General features: G+C 46.5%; 1 protein-coding gene across 2 annotated transcripts in view; it reads left to right on the plus strand.

Annotated features, from left to right (window-relative positions):
• LOC126537615 (alpha-tocopherol transfer protein-like) overlaps positions 1-21,773 on the plus strand; it is an 82,765-nt gene that overhangs the window by 30,779 nt on the left and 30,213 nt on the right. Inside the window, exons 2-3 of one of the 2 annotated variants that reach the window (XM_050184767.2) lie at positions 16,546-16,730; positions 18,942-19,184. In XM_050184767.2, coding sequence (XP_050040724.2) covers positions 16,571-16,730; positions 18,942-19,184 — 403 coding nt within the window. In that variant the 5' untranslated portion in view covers positions 16,546-16,570. The remainder of the gene's footprint in view (positions 1-16,545; positions 16,731-18,941; positions 19,185-21,773) is intronic. The other variant, XM_055074394.1, reaches the window with a different exon arrangement.

Below are 21,773 nucleotides of genomic sequence, written 5' to 3' on the forward strand. Positions count from 1 at the left end.
GACAGTACGAAACAATCCGTTCGCACCATGTTGGAAGAGCACATCGGGTGAAATGCGTACCAGAGGTAGCATAAGTTGCGTTAAGGATTTTGGGCTGTATGTTTGTCGGAAGCCCATAGCCGTGAAATACTTGTGAGTTAAAGAGAATACCCACTCCCAGTTTTCATCTTTGGAGGAGGCATGGTTGACGTTCTCGCCAAACATCAAGATCCCCGTTGTGGTGTCCCACAGACACCGCCATTTTCTCTTCTACCACGCTATCGTTTACGCGAAGCTGTTAGTGCGTCTTTATAAGCGCTGAAAGGTGCTGCATGCGTGTTTTCATGGTATCTTGGGAGAAATAGCTAATTCAGAGAGTTTATATATAGTAGACATAATGCGGGGAATGTTGTGTCTTAAAAAATATTGAAGTGCGTGGGTTAATTTGGGGCGTAATGAATATCGCCAAACCCTCGTTTTCTCTCTGTTTAGAACGGTTGAAACGCTTATGAAATTTATACGTTTCCCTGAGAGAACCAAATTTGGTAGCCATTCTATATTTACTGAGAAAGGGGGCCATGCCGTGGGTGATGTGTACCGACACTTTTAAGGGTGTAGGTTAATTTCGTGGTTTGAAAATAATTACTGAGTGCTCGTTTCCTCTATATATTTATGCTTTATATACGACGTGTATATGTGGTTTTTCATGTCTCTTGGGTGAACTAGCCGAACAACGTTATGTATATTTTTGTTGAAACAGGAGCCATGTTGTAGGTGTTGTACGACGAAAGTTTCAATTGTGTGGGTTATTCACAGCTTTCTGCAGAAAATTACTGATACAAGCGCTCCAGAGCTTTACGACCTTATTTTGCGGGCAGCGTGGGAAGTTCGCCCAATGCCCTGAAAGGACTCGATGTGTCACTAATTTGACATTTTGAGAGAATAGAGGCCATCTTGTGGGCGATATGTGGCCATATTCAAGAACGTCAGTTCATAACGGGCTTTGCAAATAAAAAAAAAAACGCTTAAGCAAGCACTTCAAAGCTTTCGTATATGTTTTTTCGGAGTATTATAAGAAATCTGTACTTGACGCTGAGTTCACATTTCGTGCATATGGGGGCCATGTAGGGGTGATGCGTGGAGAAAGTTCGACGTTTCTGACTTAATTATGATCGTTCAAAATAATTACTGAATGCCCGTTTTCTTTCTATTTCTATGCGTTATGTACGTGCTTCATAGTAGGCTTTCTCGGTGTTCTCCGCAAACTAAACAAGGCACCTTGTTTATATTTGGTTAAAGTAAGGAGCAGGTTATAGGTTGATGCGTAAACGAAGTTCAAGGTATGCAAGTTAATTACTGCCTTTTTACCAAACTACGTATGCGAGCATGACTAAGCGTTATCAGTGTGTTTTACTAATGACGCAAAATTTATCTCGCTGCCCTGGGAGAACTATAACTCCTACCGAGATCAGATTTAAAGAAAATTGGGGATCTATCATTGCCAATCTTTATGCGCAGTTAACCCTTTAAGGTCGATACATATAGACACTCAGAAAAGAAAATGTTTATTTTCTATCTAAACGTGCAAGCATATTCAACAAAAGGAAAAAAAAAATTGCGAAAATCGCAGAATAGGGGGAAAACCCCAGGCAGGAAACTGGAAGTGGGCTTCACGCCAATCTACCTAAGGCTTCATTTTCAATTTGTGTAGACAGCTCTCCCCATATGTGAACCATAGGTGTAAATGACTTCTGCGACACCGCTGCAGGTGGATATCTTGCATCGGCCTGTCTCCACTGACGTTGTTGTTGTTGTTGTTGTTGTTGTTGTTGTCCTGAGTAGCTGTGGCGCATACCCACAGTGGGGAATCGCTCATAAATCGGGTGGTTAAATTATGTGTATAAATAAAAGGGAGTTAACAATTTGAACGTTGGAGCTTAAAAAGTAAAATTTTTGTGTGTGTGGGGGGGGGGGGGGGAACAATCAGAAGAAAACCGTGTATAAAAATATCTGATAATAGATAATAAATAAACGAAAGCTATGGTGGAGAGGGAGGACGATCAGTCTAACATGGTAATCGATTGGTTTCAATTAGGTAATTTTGGATTGCCAAGCAAACATTTCTGTGATTGAACCCTATAATGGAGGCTCCGAAAGATGATATCACAGGCACTGATAAATTTAGGCCAATATTGCGAAGCGGGATTTCGAGTACTCGTTTCCTTATAACAGAAAAAAAACGCCTGCAAGGCAAGAAATGGTCTATTGTCTCCGCTTCGCCACAGAATGAGCATAATGGTGAGGGGACCAGACCAGATTTGTGTAGATAGAAGTTCAGCATAGGTATATGGCAGCGCAGCGTCGTGATGGACAGTTCAGTTTTTCGTGTTTGGCAAAAATCTCTGTGCCAAGGGTATAGAAGATGTCGGTAATCCACAGCGTTGGTAATTGCGGAGCCTGATACTGCCTGCATAGTGATACTCCTACGAAATCTAGCAGCAGTAACATGAGCAGTCAAATAGCAATACGGGAGAATCGGGCCACTTATCGATGCCTTGGCTAGAGAATCTGCAATTTAATTTATAATTAGTCCTTTATGCTCCAGACACCCAAATCAAACGCACGCTTCTCAAGTACCCAGGCACCAATGAATGAAACGTCCTCGTTACGCGAGAATCACGAGAAGCCGTAAGGGATGCGCACAATGATAGCGAATCGGTGATTATCACGGTTGACGTAATTGATGGTCCTAATTTGCGTAATGCGAGCACCACTGCCATGAATTCGGCTAAAAGGATCTGCATAACATCTGGCAGACGAAGAGAAAATGTCCAATCATGAATCGGGGAAAATATCCTTACACCTGAGTTTTCTTCACACTGTGAAGTACTAGTCGCAATCACAACGTTTCTTTGAAGGTTCTTCAGATGACCTTGTAATATACCGTATAGAATACGATGTGGAAGTAATTTTTCACTATTAGAAAAATATCATCGAATTGAGTATCCGGGGTAACAGCTCTGTCAGGAATCGGAAGTACATCGCATATGCGCACGTCCAAAGAATCAAGTAAAAGCTGAACGAATGTATCTTGCGGAGTATGTAATCGCGGCCAGTTCACACCGAAAAACAACGCAGGCTGTGAAATAAATATTGTTTGGGGATGTCACAGCGGGGATTCATAAATTCTCAAGAACGTCTGCACTGTCAAAACGTCTGCAGTGACGTCTGCACTGACGAAAGAGGAGGAACACGGTATTCTAGATAAAGCACAGAATTTGCAACAAATTTAGGAAAGCCTAAACACAAACGGAATGCTTCTCTTTCTAAGATGATTAGAGGATGGGACTTTTAGTGGAGCGCCAGAGAAAAGCACGCAACCAAATTCTAATACAGGGCGAACGTACATACGATATGTCATTAGGTCTGTATCTCTTCTCAATCCTATTCGACGATTGCTCAGCCTACGCAATATGCCAATTGCACGGGTACTTTTTCCGGTCACATGATCTATATGTGGGCACCAGTTGAGAGAGGCGTTATAAACCATTCCAAGGTATTTAACAAACTCTACCTGCGGTAAGCCTTGAAGGTGGTAAGACAGTGATATTTGCACTGTGTCATGTATCGGAAAAACGAGAATAGCACATTTGCTGGCATTGAGTATAAAGTGATTAACATCTAATCACCCCTCCTGAGCACATAGTTAAGTTTGCAGTCGTTGGTATAGCCTGTGGATGTCGTTTGCAGATGCGAAAAAAGCAATATCGTCTGTATAAACATAAGTAGTTCTTGATGACAGGGAAGTGTGCTCATGAGAATATTAAAAAGCACAGGGGAAAGGACTGAGCCTTGCGGTACGCCTCTCGTTTGTTTGTACCTAGAAGAAGAAAAAGCCGCTTTTGTAGCAATAGAATTCTCTTTCACTTAAAAATGAGTGAATCCACGGTACCCAGGAACACCACAGGTTGTTAACCGATTTATCAATACAGTGTGCTCCACGGTATCGTATCCTTTAGCGATATCGAGCGTCACTAAGGCAGCGTATATTGCTAATGAGGTCAAGCGGGTTGTATTCGGCTTTCTAAGTCGACGTGGGCATGGCAGATGGAGCAGCCGGCTCTCAAACCAATCTGACAGGGACTAAGAATGGAATTATCATTAATAAATTTCATGATACGAAGGTGAAGAAGCCTCTCAATTAATTTTACTACGCTTAACGTAAGCGCAATGGGCCTAATGTTCTCTAATACATACCCTCCCCCTTGTTTCTTAAACTTCATTGTTACTTTGGCAAGCTTCCATTACAACGGAATCCAAGCATATTTATTTGAATAATTTACCAGGTCTAAAAGAACATTAGGCGATTCCTATAACAATATCTTTAACATTGCATTTATGACTCCGTCAGGGCCAGGGGCTGTACTCGGCAAGCATAGTGCAGTCTTATTTAGCTCAGATAGGAAAATGAATAGGCGGAAGCCGGGCCGTAAATCGATTTCTTAAGCCTTTGGCAATGTCTTCTAGGGAGGCGCTCAATTCTTGCGGGGTCAAAACGATCGAGTCTAATGCTAAGAGCGTTGGTAGCACCTTCCTAGAACGAAGAAATGCGAATAGAGCACGCTTATCTTTTTGAATTTGATAGATAATCGTAATGCCTAATATCATATTCATCTTTGGCTCGATTCACAGCACGATTAAATACACCAGTATGAAACTGATAATTTTTCCAATTTGTCGGGCGCTGATTATGCAGAAGCATTTTCCAAGCGGCTTTTCTTTTTCTATAGTCCCGCGTACACTCATCATTCCACCAACGACAAGTGGTGTCTTAAGCTGAAGGGATGACAAATTCAACTTGCTTCCGCAAATGGTTGAAGCGATTTCTTTATCATTGGCATTGGCAAGTTTCGAAACGGCTGAACGCAAGGAAGTGTCAAATTTCTTATGGTTCACAAATATGCATGCCTGGTATTCTAAAGATGTTATTGGACAAATGATTTCGGATGACACAGAAAGATGATCGCTGTTGGTCCTTGAGCCAACTGCTACCCACGATGAAACATTGATACCAGCGCTACAATATGTTAAATCTAACACCGAACGAAAGTGACCTCTAGCAAATGTTACTTGTCCTTTGTTCTGACATGAACGGTGACTATCAATAGTCCACTCCCATAGTGGCTTGCCACACAAATCTGTTTTTAGCCCCCACGACACGTGATGTGAATAAAAATCCCCTGCAAACAAGAATTATTTTCTACACGCAGCCACAGCCCTGTCAAGCTGGCGCATACTTTGCCCACCGGTGGGGAAATAAGTAATTTTAATTGAATATGGATAATGCCCTGGGAGACAAATCCATTGCCAAAATTTCGCAGTCGGTATCCACGATTTCAAAATAAATTTTTGCACTGTGAAGAATTTTACTGGGAACTAGTAATCCTCCACCTCGCGACTGTCGATATAATCGGAAAGACCGAAAACATTTCAAACGAAAAATTTTTTTCTGGTGAAAGCCAAGTTTCTTGAAGAAGTATTACATCTGGATTAACTTGATTATATAGGCAAGATAAATATATTAGAGCTTAGAATATAGAGCGACAGTTCCACTGCAGTACTTTCAACTGTCCAGTGGTGTTGATCGCACAGCAGCCGCACCGCCTCCTTTAGAATACTTTCTTTAATCATAGGGGATGGTTGACCCTTTTTGACTTTGGTTTCATAATTGTAGAAATTGGTGATCCCATGCGTTTGGGAGCTCGAGTGTCAAGTTCCATATCTGTGACGCTAACGGTGTCCGAATAAGGGGGCTCATCCTCTCCTGGTTGGACTAGCGGAGTAGTGCCTGTGGAATGTTCTGCAACTGTAGAAGGCGTCTCAACCTCGTTGCTAGGCATTCGAGGTGTGGCGTTAGATGCTGAGGACTGCATCGGTGTCTAGTGGCCTGCATTATTTATATCGTCTGACCGGAAATGATTGGCGCTAAGCAATCCGATAGGCTGGATGTCAATTTATCCATAGCTTTAGCCATTGCTTTTTTCACAGCACAGTCAATTGCTTCCGAGAGATTAAGATTCATGCTTGGTGTGTTGCGCGCTGTAACACCAGAGTATCCGAAGGCCCTGTATTTCAGTAACTGCAATTGCATCTCTTCGGGAGCAGCGACGGCGGTTGATTATTTCAAGAATTTGTATTTCTTGAGCGCGAGCTGAGCAGTCGAACAGTCTGCATGGTTGCGTTCCCTCGCAGAGGCAGCCCTTTTGAGATTGCGCAGAGCATTCACTCGAAGGATGACCACCTCCGCAAGTGCGGCAACGCAAGCTCGACTTGCATCCTCCTGCGCTGTGCCCGAATCTCCAACATTTCTGATATTGGATTGGACGTGACGCGAGTGGTTCTACACGGAGCACAAGAGGCCACGCCTTTATTCCTGACGGACATGATGTGCACACAAACGTTGCAATTACTGATTCCGTCGGAATCCCCTGGTTATTTACCGGCCGATTGCAACGGTAAATAGCAATGACGCCTTCTGCGGAGAGCTTGTCCAGTGTTTCAGTTGGACATAAGCGGGAGTCTACGCCCCGTACGATGCCCTAGGTGCACGCAAGGTGAGGCGGAATAAAAGCATTCACCGGGGTGGAAGCGAATAAAGTGAATTTCAGTAGGTCTTCAACACAGGTCCGGTCGGTTGAACGACACACTATACTTCCCTGTCCGAACGCTCACACGTCAGTGGTGGTCTGGAAGTGGTTGGACATCGTCTTAAGTTCCTTCTGGACAGCTTGTGGATTCGTGATCTTGATGGAACCTCCATTGGTAGGCATGAGCGCAACAGGAATGGGGCTGACCCCACTGCGAAAATATAAATCTAGAGGCAATGCATCAGGTGGCAGGGATGCATTGGTCGACATCAACTCAAGACAGCTGACGCTAGAAATTCCGATAAATCAGGGACTAAAATGAGGCTAGTGAGACACTGAAACCACCCGATACTCAGCCAAAGCATCACTGCAGATCAATGAAGCTTCAAGAGGCACCGCACAGCTTCTCAACAGGTATGGTATGGTATGGTATTCCTTATGCGATAGCGCACAGCCACTGTGGGGGATTGGCCAAGATTTGGATGAAATTAGGCAATCTTTATGAAATACTAAATGGTAAAGCTAAATGGAGGAAATGAACAAAAATAAAATGTTTAAGAATTCAAGACAATCTCTTTGTAGCAATTATAAATTCCTCCACGGTTAGCGCAATCGGCCTAATGTTATCTGTTGTATATCCTTCCCCATGATTCTCAACAGCTAACCCCCTTCTTCTTCTGCCTCTTCTGCTCGCACAAGACGGTGAGTCACGTGCCAAACTTCTTCCTCGTCCAGTGTTCCTGCTCTAAACCAGCAAATGACGCTTGCTGCCTGTCAATCAGTGCTGGCCGAAAACATTTAGCCAGAAACTGAAAAATGTTGCTTGTAGGCAACACTCGGTCAATAAAGGGTTACATGCGTGTGGATGATTTACAGAGTTTCTAAACTAATTCTTCATGAGGTGCTTGGAAGCGCTATGCGACCACTATACGTTATGTTTTGTTCCGAGAAATCTCTACGTCACATCAAGTTAACTTTACCTCAAAATGGGTTGCATATAATGTGGAATGTGTGACGAAAGTTGAACTGTTTCTGGCATAATTGTAAGCTTTGAAAATTACTGGTTTGAAACCTCGTTTTCTTCCTCTGCTCAGCAGTACATACGAAATGTGTGGCAGGTTGTCCCGACGTCCTCGGTGACCTATACAATTCACTTTGCCTATTTCTCGAGGAAACAGGGGGGCATTCTATGTGTGATGTACAGGCAAAGTTGAATGTGTGTTGGTTAAAGACGGCCTTCGTAGTAAATTACTCACACAAGCGTTTCAGAGCGTTTTGAGTGTGCTTCACGAAATCCGTATAGCTATAACTTGGCTAGCTCCGCCGGGTTAACCATAGCAGAGACCGACATTCAATTAGGTGAAAAGGCGGGCAACATTATGGCTGATGCAAAGTTAAAGAGACGCGAAAGGTTACTATGAGGTCAAGTTAAAGTGATAAATCAATGCTCTAGAATGTCTAAGGCGTCAATATAATCGCGAACAGAGCTTTAGTAACCGATAAATTGAGGTAAATGCATGACACGATTTGAGACCCTTCAGCGACATTCCGGTACTAGCCCGATGACGAAGTCACTCCTCATCATAATTTATGTCACTAGTACTCAGCTACTCGTATTCAAAAGATAATTTCATTAGTTTATAAGACGCAAGAAAATGCTACTTGTCTACTTCTGTTCGATTCTAAGAAAAATAACACTGTGACGTTACCTTTCAGTAGTATGGGTGGTTGAAAGGTTTCGTTCTCGCTCGACTCGGCGCGCTCGATTCTGTGCCGCGCGCGCTTTGGAGTTTGAGTTGTTTCGTTATCGCGTCGTGCTGCGCTGGTTCTGCTGGCTCGCGAAACTTGCATTTGGAACAAGCAGCGAGAATGCCACGTCCATGTGATGTCGTGGGATGCGCGAACGGTCACTGGAACTTGGCCAAGGGCATGCAGTTGCAGCGGCGAATCCAACGTTACTTATCACTGTGTGCCAACGAGTGAACCTCTCCGTTCGAAGTGGTTAAGTGCCGTACCCCTGCCGCAGCGCGTTGGCAAAGAGCCGAAAAATCGCATAGTGCGCTCGCTGCACTTTCGTCCAGAGGATTACGAGTTCAACGCCGACTTACTGAAGTCGCATGAAGTGCCTTTCAAAGCAATGCTTCCCGTAGCGCTGTTCCGTCGGTCTTGCCTGCATTCTCCGAAGCGCAAGAACAACTGCAGGTCGAAGACGGGGCGGTGAGTGCGGCATTTAGTTTTCACGAAGGAAAAGCTACAGATGTGCGAATATGTACAGCCATGACATACAGTTGCCGTCGTAGTAGTACGCAACGACGCCGGCAGCGCGAGCCCTTAGCAGCAGGTCACGTTCATCAGTGATCGCTGAAGTCGAGCCCAGCATCGCGAGCCAATGTGTCCTTGTCAGGGTCGTCCATTGCAACGGGCGTCAAAGTTGGCGTCATAAATAAAGAACGAGCTTATCATCGCGCCCTTTCCTTTCCGATAGCCACCATAGTTCCGTTTTCGCGCTGCTGTCGGCTCTGTCTTGGCTCTATTTCTGGCCGCGCGTTTGCGTTTTGCGCAGAAAGGCCGTAGCGCCGTCTGCAGGCACCGTTTTACTCACGGCCGGCGCAACGTCATTATGAGACCATGACGTCACCACTCCTCGATCGGAGGGCGGGCGATTTGAACTGCGCTAGAGGTACGCGGACGTTTCAGAACTTTTTCTCTTAAATTAAGTCTCTTCTTCGCATGAAACAAGCGTTTCGAGGTTTCTGGGATGGTATTTCAACCGTCCACGTTGGCTTAATATTAACCTTTAGTGTTTTAAAACGTTGCGCTGCTAAGCACGAGGTTTCGGGATCACATCCTGGCCACGGCAGCCGCATTTCGATGGGGGCGAAATACAAAAACACGCATGTGCTTAGATTTAGGTGCACGTTAAATAATCCCAGGTGGACAAAATTAATCCGAAGTCACCCACTACGGCGCGCCTCATAATGACACCGTGGTTTTGGCACGCAAGACTCCACAATTTAAAATTTAAAGTTAAAACTGAGTAGGTAAAGTGCGGCCTTTGATAAATGGTTGCTTAAACAAGTGGTCGAAAATGGTGCATGCGGACAATGTTTCAAACGGATCTATCATATATGCAGGCAAAGCTTTATAAAGTGCGGGGTTTGATTACAGTTAACTGAAATTATTAATGCAACTGCTCGAAAGAAACAGCTTCGCTGAAAAGTGGGCTCTGATTCCGAAAGGTTGTATATAATAGATTATCTGTCCCTTTCTAGTCTATGAGTCTGCGAATGAGCAATGAAACGATTATGGGGCCGAATACAAAGGAACGGCTAGGAAAAAGGAAGTCAAGGGCTGCGCGTGGCATGATATCATTTTTCCGTCAAACCTTCCCGACTGTTCCAATTGACATGCCAGCGCTGGCCTAAGTGCCGTTGTCAGCTTTGTAACAAAGTTTGCGGGGAAGCACGCACACGCACACACTCATCTACACCTTCTCATACGCGTTGATTCGTTGGTCTGGATGCTGTCAGCGGGTGGATTCGAGACCACACCAACCCAGATAATCCGACGCGGTAGCCCAGTGGCCAAAGCATAGCGCCTCTGTGCTCAAGGTCGCGCGTTCGGCCCCGTCCACGGCGGCCGCATTCTGAAAAGGACGGAATGCGAAAACGCCCGTGCACCGTGCATTGGGAGCACATCAAAGAACTCCAGGTGGCCCAAACTAATGCGGAGCCCCTGCACTTCGACGTGCCTGATAATTAGTATACAAGTGTGCTCATTTAGGCTGGCTGATTGAACGTCTACATACTAAACAAACAGCTCAGACAAGCAGGACTATATGGGAAGACAGCGCCCGTGTGGGCGTCTGCCCTAATTCCTGTTTGTAGAAATACAACAAACTAGAAGTCCACCGGCAGATGGAGGCTTGAAGTGACAAGGACTCATCGAAGCATCGAGGAATGTCGCTGAAGACAACGTTTCGGCAAGTCCCCTTGTCGAAACGTTGGCGGTGGCCAAATATGGTGCCCATCACTTAGTCCTGTTTGTTTAATATTTCAATGCTCATAGTCGGGTCATTGTTTTGGCGCGTGAAAACTCTAGAAGTTTATCCTTTTTCTAATATGTATCATACGTTGGCCTTTACAGGGTTAACGTTTCTCTTCACCGTCTCCGCTTGAGACGCCTTGGAACACACGGCGTGAGCGCACTCATCTTCGCGACGCGACGCATGCAGGTGACGCGGCCGACGCGGTGGGACCGCGGGCAGCCGTCGTCGTCGCCGTCAGCCGACGGCGGCGAGGTCGGTGACCTTTAAAAGGAAACGGCATCGCCGCGAGGGAACGCGTACGGCGGCGGCGGCGCGCGCGCGAGAGAGTGGTCGAGATCTTCGACGACGTCCAGCGTCGACGACCCCTTTCAGCGTCGGCGCTCGCCGACCGGCACGATTGCATGCCGTGCCGTACTTGTAACACATCCTGACGTCCACAGCACGAACTCAATGCGGTCGGTGACGTCACGAGTCGAGGGCGCTGACGTACGCGCTCGCTTGCGCTGTTTTCGCAGCTCGAGTGGATGCTGGGCATTCGAATCGAACTTTAGTTCGAGCGCCACGTGGGCTCCCTTCCACCTAGGAACCTATCCGACACCAACGTATATTTTTCGATGCGCTGATAGGTAAAAATTTTCGATATAGGTGCTGGAAACTTAGCGCAATGCCCATAGTGTAACGTTTTGGATGCGCTGCTGGGAGCATTCAGTTGTTGGTAGTTCGGCAAAAAAAAGTACTAATTAATTAAGTACGAAAATAATGATTTTTCTAGTTCACCATTTCAGTCGGTCTCTTGTACGAGCACGCTCCTCTTGACCTGAAATTAATGTGAACGAGTTGTTTTAATTTTATTTGTTGCGGAATGGCCTTCGGGCTTTGTAGGGTTATAAACAAATCCCTACAGTATATTCGCAGACCAAGATTTATAATGATTCCAAAGGCGTACGGTCGTCTTTAAATGTCTGCGAGGTGCGGGTTCAGCGAGAAAGCCGAATTCTCAGCCCACTTATATCATGCAGTCAGTAAAACAGTACAGCACTTTGCTAGTAATGTACACTCGGACATGAAGCAGATCTGACTTCCATGGCTGCATTCCCAGGCTCATGAAATATTGGGCTTTCTCTTGGATGCTGCTTTCCGAAACTTTTGATGCTGACTGTATACATCTGACTTAAAAATAAATTTTTTAATTGAAATGAAAATAAAAGAAACAGACGTAGTCACCTGATAACGGTGACGGCTAGTCCTTTTCGCATAGCGGAAGCAACAATATATATATAAGAAAATGAGAAGAAATCGCGTCACAGGGTCAGAAATTCACACCACACGGTCATATACACCTATGAATATATAAATATAAAAGTCAAATGCAAGTTGCACCACAATGAGATTGTAAAAAAAGTAACAAACACATACAAGTGGCCGTGATGTAGACTGCGATGAGTATACAAACAGATGAGGAATTATGCAGAGTTAAAATAATCCGCGTACAGAATACAAAAAAGGGGAAAACATTATAACACGTAATATACAAGCACTAATAATTACAAATAATAAAGCAAGTTATAGTAACATTGTGTGACTATTCATTGCGATATCTCGTACTTGTTAAGGATGCCTGTGTCTTCGTAAAAAATGTCCAAGTGCGTTCAATGCTTTTCGCTGTGCTAATTTCGACGGCCATGGACCCACCAATTTTGCGAGTGAGAAAGGTCGGTGAGGATCAGTGGAGTGTAGCTCTTGTTCTAGTTGCCGTCTTTGCATCGCGTATACGGAGTATTCGAGGAGTAGATGGCGAAAATACTCATCGTCGTGGCCACAGGAGCAAGCCGGCGAACAAGCCCGTTTTATGCGATATAGGAAATGTTTGGTGTGCGCTGTTACAAGTCGCAGTTGATGAATTAGTGTCTAGGTCAAAAGCCTTAGGCACTCTTTCGAGCATTACACAGGTGGTGGGGCGGGAAACACGGAGAGCAAGATGCCGAACACTCATACAATGGATCTCTACTACGCAGTTCGACATAGCAGAAAAATAGCAGTAAAATAATATTCAATAGCGAAGCAGCAGGGTACAACGGAAATGTTTTGTTTCAGCGGCATTATGCGTAGAAATCTACGGCATTAAGGAGCGCTACGGGGGCAACAATGCATTTAACAGTGCACAAAACATCTCTAGTCAGTTATGCAATCAATTTCAATACAGAAGATCCCATCTATATTGAAATTGATTGCATAACTGACTATAGTTGTTTTGTGGAATGTTACATGCATTGTTGCTACGGTAGCTATTCTTACTTCCGCAGATTTCTACGCGTAATGCCGCTGAAACTGCGGCAGAACGCAAATTGCAGCAGGACTCATTTCACTGCCATTGGTCGTTTTACCGATAAAAATTTTTTCCTACATATATTTATTTATGTACTCGCGAACGTTTACTGTGAACACAAGGCCTAAGCGAGCAATTAACATTCTGTAAAGAAAAAAAAATTCTAATAAAATTCCAGAAAAACATTGTTATTCGGCATTTCGTCCAGCGCTTCAGTTAAGCATGCTGTTGTAAAAGAAAAATTAATCTTGGAAGGTGTATGTTAGTGCAAAATACGATGTTATAACGCATCGCGTCAGCGGTGCGTAGTCGACGGTGAAGAAAATCGATTGCTGTTTCATTCGAACGCTTTGTACATCGTGCACGTCAGATCAGTTCAGCGTTTCTTATAGAGGCTGCACATTACATGCGCCCTTTGTCTGTCGCGGACAAAGTGCTTGAAATGACGCGTTCGCGTAAAACGACGTTGCAGCGCACATGAACCCCCCCCCACACACACACACTTCGCAGCTCCGCATTCAGCGCAACTATACCACTCCAGACGGTTTCTACATAAGCACGGGGTGTAACTCCCGCAAGTATACGCATTGCTATTGCGCCTAAATTAAGCCACAGTTGCGAATGCGGGCGAATCTGGAAACGGCAACGAGACGTTCTGATAGTCTTTTTCATTTGATCCACATTCGAACTTCAGTTGACAGTACACCCACTTACAGTGAGGTAAAGAGAGAGAAACACCCGTGCTTTGTGAGCGTTAGTCAAGAGAAGCCTCCTGAACTTATACTCCTCCAAGTTGGCCTTTACATTAGCTTGTCCGGTGGACTATATGCTACCACTGGCCGCATACTCGGCCGCTGCACTGGAAGAGCTTCCTCTTCATCCGCCAGATAACTGATCCATAACAATATCGTGCACCAACGCTAAAGTTAGCAGGCACACGCGTCTGTAAGACGAATGTGTTGTTATGTGCATACCCGCCCTTCAATCGCGCCCGCCACCCTTGCACATGAACGCGCCCGCGACGAGGTCAAGAGCGAGCAGCTCGACGTCCCTAGCGTGGGCGCGGCGAGGCCTTGAGCGAAGCAGGCTGGGAACCAGACCGCGAGGTGCAGAACAACAGCGCGGTTGGTGCGCTGTCCGGCGTGCAAGAGCGCGTCGCGGTTGGTCCCACACTTCCTTCCTTGGGCTTTAACATTCCGAGGAGAGGGAGGGGGGGGGGGGGGCGGACTTCGAGGTGCAGTCCGCCGTCCCTTCCTGTACGTGCGAGCACAGAACAACGAACACTCACTATATATGAACAGTAAGCCAGACTTCCTTGGCGGCTGCGCTCATGCGTGCCGCGTCTGGCCGCTTCGCAAGAGTACTTTAAAAAAAAAAAAAACGCCTGGGTATAACGTGATTCGGGCTGTAGACGTTGGAAATCTCCCCACAAATGTATACGGCGTCGTGTCATAGCCCGCTGTGTGCAGCTTCTGGGACGTCAAATGTACCAATTTTCACATCTATTTTTGACCCCAGTTTCCATCGATTAGAAGGACGATAATAAATACAGACGAACAATATTGAATCGCTTCACAGCGGATGTGTGTTAGTATGGAAGCTTAAATTAAAAACTAAATTACGGGGTTTTACGTGCCAGAACCGCGATCTGATCACGAGGCACAGTGGGGGACTCCGGATTAATTTTAACTCACCAACTGTTTTTTTTAACGTGCATCTAAATATAAGTACACGGGTGTTTTTGCATTTCGCCCCCATGTAAATTCGGCCGCCGTAACCGGGATTTGCTCCCGCGACCTCGTGCTTAGCAACGCAACGCCAAAGCCTTAACTAAGCAACCTCGGCGGGTAATGCGGAAGCTTGGCTTCAATGAATGGCAGCGATATTCTGATATTCGACGATTACGTACGTCCTTCATACATGGTCGCTGGTATTTTTTGTTTCGTTTTTTTTTTCTTCTCACTCTGTTTTTGTAGACTGGTGCAATTTCAGTCGCAAGTGCGGCGCCGAATAAGGACATGGCAGCAATGATAACGACGTCTTGTCTTAGACTCAGGATCCAGGACGCACATTTCAAAGTCGTCCCGTCCCGTCATACATACATACATACATACATACATACATACATACATACACGACAGCGCTAGCTCGCACGAGAGAAGGACTAGCAATGTTCCTCTTCTCTCGTGATATGCATAAGTTCTGCGGTCTAATGAGAATAGCACCTGGTCTGATTCTGTTTAAAATACCACGATCATAAACGCAGTTATTATTAGTATAGTACTGTGCAACTTATGCTCTACTCGGCTGTACTCCGGATGTGAGAAGAAAACCCGCAGAGTGATGCTAAAAATGCTTGACATGATGAAAAAAATCATGAGCCATTCCACTCTGTGAAGGTGGTTGACCAGCGAAGCTGTTTAGCACACGATACGGAGGTGACATAATTTTTGAACATACCTACAAACTCATTTATTGTTCTAATCGGTGGTCATAATTTCACTCGCAACTGCTATCACGTTCTTTGATAATGTCAAATCGATGCACGTACGCCGCTGTGTGGTAGGTTGGGCCGGATCGGTGGGACCTCGCAAGGGACACGTCTGCAACACGGAACGTATAAAACGCTCCCTTTTCGGTATCGACACATCCATATTGAAATCAGCGACAACCGCAACAGGGGTAGCGTCATCGCAGCTAATTCACGTAGAGTGAGTAGCCACGAACCTTACGGGACTAGGAGTCATTGCATTGTTTTGCTTACTTACGGAGGTATGAGTCATTGCTCACGAAGGTATGAGCCATTGATGATGATAGTTTTTGTTCACGGATAACAAAAATGCACGGAACCCTAGCCATATACAGCTTGGCTGTAAATGTCGCCGTTTCGCCTGAAAGGTGAAGCATCGATTGCGATAGCAAATTAGTGGACAGCTATACGAAGTACGTTTTATTGGCCGTATAAAGTTGTAGCTATAGGCATACTAACTAAATTAACAAGCATGGTGTCACGCGCGCACAAGCAAACGTTAACACATCTCACTCGATGGCTGCGGACACTCGCTGTCAAAACGCTGGAGTGACCAAGCGCGGCAGCGGCAGCGAGCGAATTGACCTTCGTGCTGCGTCTCGCACCAACGCGAACAAGCCGCGGAAACAGCGCGCGGCGCACTCTGTCCCCGTCGCAGATGGCTTTCAACATACAGCGGCGGCCGCCCGGGCCACCCAGAGTCGAACACTCCCCCCCCCCCCCCCCCCCCCACCTCGCGTGACGGAAGATGGCGCGCTTCCTCCCGCTTCCCTCCCTTGCGTGCGCGAGATTGAGCCCCGATCGCCGGCTCACCTGCGCACGCTTTCACTCGCACATACAACATACGGTGCGCGGCGACGATTTTATCGCCCTTGGACTTTATGCTGAACCTCACGGCGACGCCGACGGCAGCAGAAATGCGCCGGGAGTATCCACATAATTGCTATCGCAGTAAAACTCGCCGCTGTATGGTCGAACCCATTGTGAGACATAACTGTGTCGCGTTTGCGCGCAGCAGCGGAGGCAGGCAGCGCGTTCGCATGGCGGCCACTCGGATCCTGGCGCCCCCTAACCAAGACGGCGGCCTCGGCGGCGGCGGGACGCTGCCCGAGGAGCTCCAGAAGGTGGCCGCCGAGGAACTCGGCGAGGACGCGCGCAAGCGGGACCTGTGCCTCGTCAAGCTGCGCAATCTATTACAGGGTGAGTATACCGTGCTATACTACAGTGGTCACGAACAGCATGTACAGATGCTCCTTGTATAGTTACAGCGATGGAATTATAAGGGCTTTGCAAGACATGTGTCTGGGAAAAGCGGCAGGGGAAGATGGAATAACAGTTGATGTAATTAAAGATGGAGCGAATTTTATGCTTGAAAAGCTTGTGGCCCTTCATATGCAATGCTTAACGACTTCGAGTGTACCAAAAAGCTGGAACATCACCAACATTATATTAATCCACAAGAATGGAGACGCTAAAGTATTGGAAGAAATATAGACTCGTTAGCTTACATTCAATATTGCATGTAATATTCACCATGACAATATGGGCAACACTCGAGTTCAATCGACCGAGACAAGAGGCTGGCTTCAAAAAGGGGTGTTATGCAAGGGATCACATCCATGCCATCAACCAGGTAATTGAGAAATCTGCGAAGTACGGCGGAGATAGCGCCTATGTCGCGTGTCTTATGTGTCCGCGTTATCTGGCGCTGTCACCCATATGTATGAAAGCTTGTCTGTACGTGACGTCACTTGTTACGTGAATGTTTTCTATATAGGCATGCTGCTGACATGAAATAAAGGTTGTTATCATGCCCACCATCGGAGCGTGCGCTCTGTTCCTTCCGGCGGCTAGTCCGGCTACGGTCGGCATACGGCAAGGGATGTAATACAAGTACAACCAAACTCTCTATATGGCTCCCGTGCGTTATCAAAGGGCATTTAATTCAGTAGACATACCAGCAATCATGGAGGCATTGCGTGCTCGAGGAGTACGTACAGGGGGCATACTCAAATACCATGGGAAATATTGATAAAGACTCCATAGCTACCTTAGTTCTCCACAAGAATTGTGAGAGAAAAAAACCTACCAAGAAAGGGACCAGGAAAGGAAACGCAATCTCTCCGATGTTATTCACTGCATGCATAGAACAAGTACTCAAGCTATTAGACTGGGAAGGCTTAGGAGTGATGATCAAAGGCGACTATCTCAGCAACCTTCGGTTTGCAGATTACATTGTTCTGTTCAGCAACACTGGGGATGAAATGCACCAAATTATTGCGGACATTAACCGAGAAAGTGTATAAGTGGGGTTGAAGATTAATATGCAAAAGACAAAGACAAATACAAGGACACACACACATGCACACGCACACACACACACGCAATACTCAATAGCTTGGCAAGGAAAGAAGAATGCATTATTGCCAGCGAGCCTCTTTAGCCTATGCAGGAGTACGTTTATCCAGGTTACTTACTCACAAGGGACCTTGATCATGAGGAGGAAATTTACAAAAGAATAAAAATGGGTTGGAGTGCATACGCAGACCATTGCCAAATCCCCACTGTCGTTGGAAGGAAAAGTGTACAATCATTGCGTTCTACCCGTGCTAACATACGAAGCAGAAACTTGTAAATTAACAAAGAAGCTCGAGAGCAAGTTAAGAACCGCGCAAAGAGTGATCGAACGAAAAAATGCTAGACGTAACGTTAAGAGACAGCAAGAGTGCGGTGGTCTACCGGAAAGCAAACAGCGACAGCCGGTTTTCTAGTTGAGATTAAGATAAAGAATTGGAGCTGAGCAAGCTACTCAAAGCTTAGGGCAGATAACCGGTGGACCATTAGAGTTACAGAATGGGTGCCAAGGGAAGAAAGCGCAGTCGAGGAGGGCAGAAAACCAGGGGGGGATGAAATTTGGAACACACACACACACACACACACACACACACACACACACACACACACACACACACACACACACACACACACACACACACACACACACACACACACACACACACACACACACACACACACACACACACACACACACACACACACACACACACACACACACACACACACACACACACACACACGCACACACACACGCACACACGCACACACGCACATACGCACACACACACACACACACACGCACGCACGCGCACGCGCACGCACGCACGCACGCGCACGCACACACGCACACACACACACGATGGTCGCGGAAACGTTGTGGCACATTATATTGGTCGTTTAAGAGCGCCCAGGAAGTGCTACGAAAGTCGTGCGTGACAGCTTTAAAGCTGTATTGCGAGGTTTAGTAGGTCAACTGATAAGTTAGTCGCTGGGATGGCGTGACTTGAGCGAACTGCACTTAACCGTAATCGATCGTATACCGCGCTGGCGCAGGCGAGACGAGCCTGCATTCCCGCATGGACGACGAGTTCCTGCTGCGCTTTCTACGCACCAAGAAGTTCAAGGTGGAAGTGGCCTACCGCACCATTCGCAACTACTACCGGCACCGGCGCGAGTCACCCGAGATCTTTCAGGGACTGCGGCCTTCCAAGCTGCGTCACGTATACCATGCCAACGGCCAGATGCGTCTGCCCCACAAGGACCCCGAGGGGAGGCCCATATTCGTCCTCAGGATAGGTAGGTGTGTGCGTGTGTGTGTATGTGCGTGGACCTTTCATACCTTCCGTACAAAGTGACACATCTGCCTGAGAAGCGAGATTTTAATTAACTTCCGTGATAGTCAGGTTTAAGGGCGCCTTTTTTGTGAAAAATCTGACATTACAACAAGAGGATCGCACCAAAAATCGAATCATGTTTAATTTATTGATGATGATAATGATAATGAAATAAACTGTGTTATAAGATAGAGCCGGTGATTCAATGATGCAGATTTGTTTTGTATGAAATTGAATCGGTACGCCAAAAGGCAAGAAAACTTTATTTTGCATTACGAAAAGCGTTGAACATATTCTGCTTAATATTAAAGTATCAATCGAACAATAAGTGTGGGTGAAGCTGGCATAACCGGATCATTAGGCCGTAAGGACAGTAGGGAAAACATAAACGAATCAGGCGGCGGAGTTTAGTAAAACACGGCTGTAATATTGATAGCGCAAAAAAAAAAGAAGAAGAAGAAGAACTGCAGTGAAGCGATCGTTCCAGTGTGAAATGTGTGGTTTATGGCAAGACGGTTATGTGGAAGCCCGCGAGGTGGAGGAAGGTTCATGTTAGGGAGAATTGACACCCATCTGAGTGTAGCACGAAGCTATAGCTTGCGTTTCCTTTGTAGCTTCGTGCCTTAGAGTCGGTTTCAGGGCTATTTTCCCTTTCATGAACCTACCTCCTCTTTGCAGGCTCCAACAGGACTGATTTGCCCTATTCAGTTTCCATGTACTTCAATTTGTCAGTTAATTCGGCCTCGTCCTGGCGATATGCTTCTCTCCTGGGTAGCAACACTTCGGAAAGGCGTTTGTCCCAGATTCGATCCCCGGAGGAGGGCGAATTCCTCTTAAAGTGCGAAGCGTTGTCTCTGAGAAACCCGTTTGGTTTCTTTTGTATAGCTTCGTGCTACAGTCGGGTGGGTAACAGCTTTTCCTTTCGTAATTTGGCTTAGCGTATAAAAGCATTTATAAACATTTAAAATGTGGTAGAAAGTTTTAAAATACGAGTTCGGTGGCATGTGCCACCTCCCCGTTTCAAGACGGATACTAATACAGTCATGATCATAACGATCATCATCACCATCATAGCCGTAGTCGTCGTCTTCGATTGTGGCTACATTATCGAGTAGGCTGTCGGCGAGCGTGGTCGCTTTCTTCGCTGCGGCCGGCAGACCCAGGAACCTCGAGACCTGCTTTCGCGAAGCCCAAGAACGACGCAGAAAGAAAGGGCAGGGAAAGGGAAAAAACAAAAGGGACACCGCGAAAGTGGGGAGTCCATCGTAAGCACGAATCGGTTGAGCTTTCAAACGAGGCCGTGTCGCGCGTGCTCCGGTCTCCGCTACATTACACGCGCCGACTCCTCCTCTCCCTTGTCTGGAGCGACGAGTCTGCGTGCGCAGCGCGAACTTAAAAAGCGACATGTAAGAGAGCGAGGAGGAGCGACGCTATAGCTTCGGCTGGGCTTCTCCGGCCGGGGCGGAGAGACCCGGTTTCCCATCCGACTGACCGCTTCCGGTCGTCGCCCACGTCGTTCCCTCCCTTGCCTCTTCGTCCACGCCGAGTCCCTTTCTCCGGGCGGCCGTATTACTGCTCTCCTAACGGCTCCGTCGTTTCTGTGATCCTCGAGCGCGTGTCTTTTGCCGTGGCTTTGTTTATCTCGCCGACAGTTGCCATTGCGTCGGATTGCGGTGAAGGATTGCGGTCAGCTGAAGTGATTAAGAACGCAAGGAAACAAAAGCGAAAGTGCGTTTTCGTGTGGCGATTAAGGCATCGGTCGACTCCTCACTGGCTTTAGAATAACGCATATTGTCGTTGTTACGGTTGTCTCGGCAAATCTCGCACTAGTGCTTTTAATGACCCGCTGTGGGCCCATGATTCTTGTAAACGCTTCGCGTTCGCATACGACTGAGCCATTTAACGAACAATAATAAACCTCGAGACAACGTTCTCGAGGTTCTCGAGGCAAAAACGAGCGAGATTAGCGTCATCATCATCATCATCATCATCATCATCATCATCATCATCATCCTGGTTACACCCACTGCAAGGCAAAGGCCTCTCCCTTACTTCTTCAACCACCCCGGTCATTTACTAATTGTGGCCATGTTGTCCCTGCAAACTTCTTAATCTCATCCGCCCACCTAACTTTCGGCCGCCCCCTGCTACGCTTCCCTTCCCTTGGAATCCAGTCCGTAACCCCTAATGACCATCGGTTATCTTCCCTCCTCCTTACATGTCCTGCCCATGCCCATTTCTTTTTCTTGATTTCAACTAAGATGTCATTAACTCGCGCTTGTTCCCTCACCCAATCTGCTCTTTTCTCATCCCTTAACGTTACACCTATCATTCTTCTTTCCATAGCTCGTTGCGTCGTCCTCAATTTAAGTAGAACCCTTTTCGTAAGCCTCCAGGTTTCTGCCCCGTACGTGAGTACTGGTAAGACAGAGCTGTTATACACTTTTCTCTTGAGGGATAATGGCAACCTGCTGTTCATGATCTGAGAATGCCTGCCAAAAGCACCCCAGCCCATTCTTATTTTTCTGATTATTGCAGTCTCATGATTCGA

The sequence above is a fragment of the Dermacentor andersoni genome, chromosome 4 (assembly GCF_023375885.2).
Source record: "Dermacentor andersoni chromosome 4, qqDerAnde1_hic_scaffold, whole genome shotgun sequence".
Taxonomy (NCBI): domain Eukaryota; kingdom Metazoa; phylum Arthropoda; class Arachnida; order Ixodida; family Ixodidae; genus Dermacentor; species Dermacentor andersoni.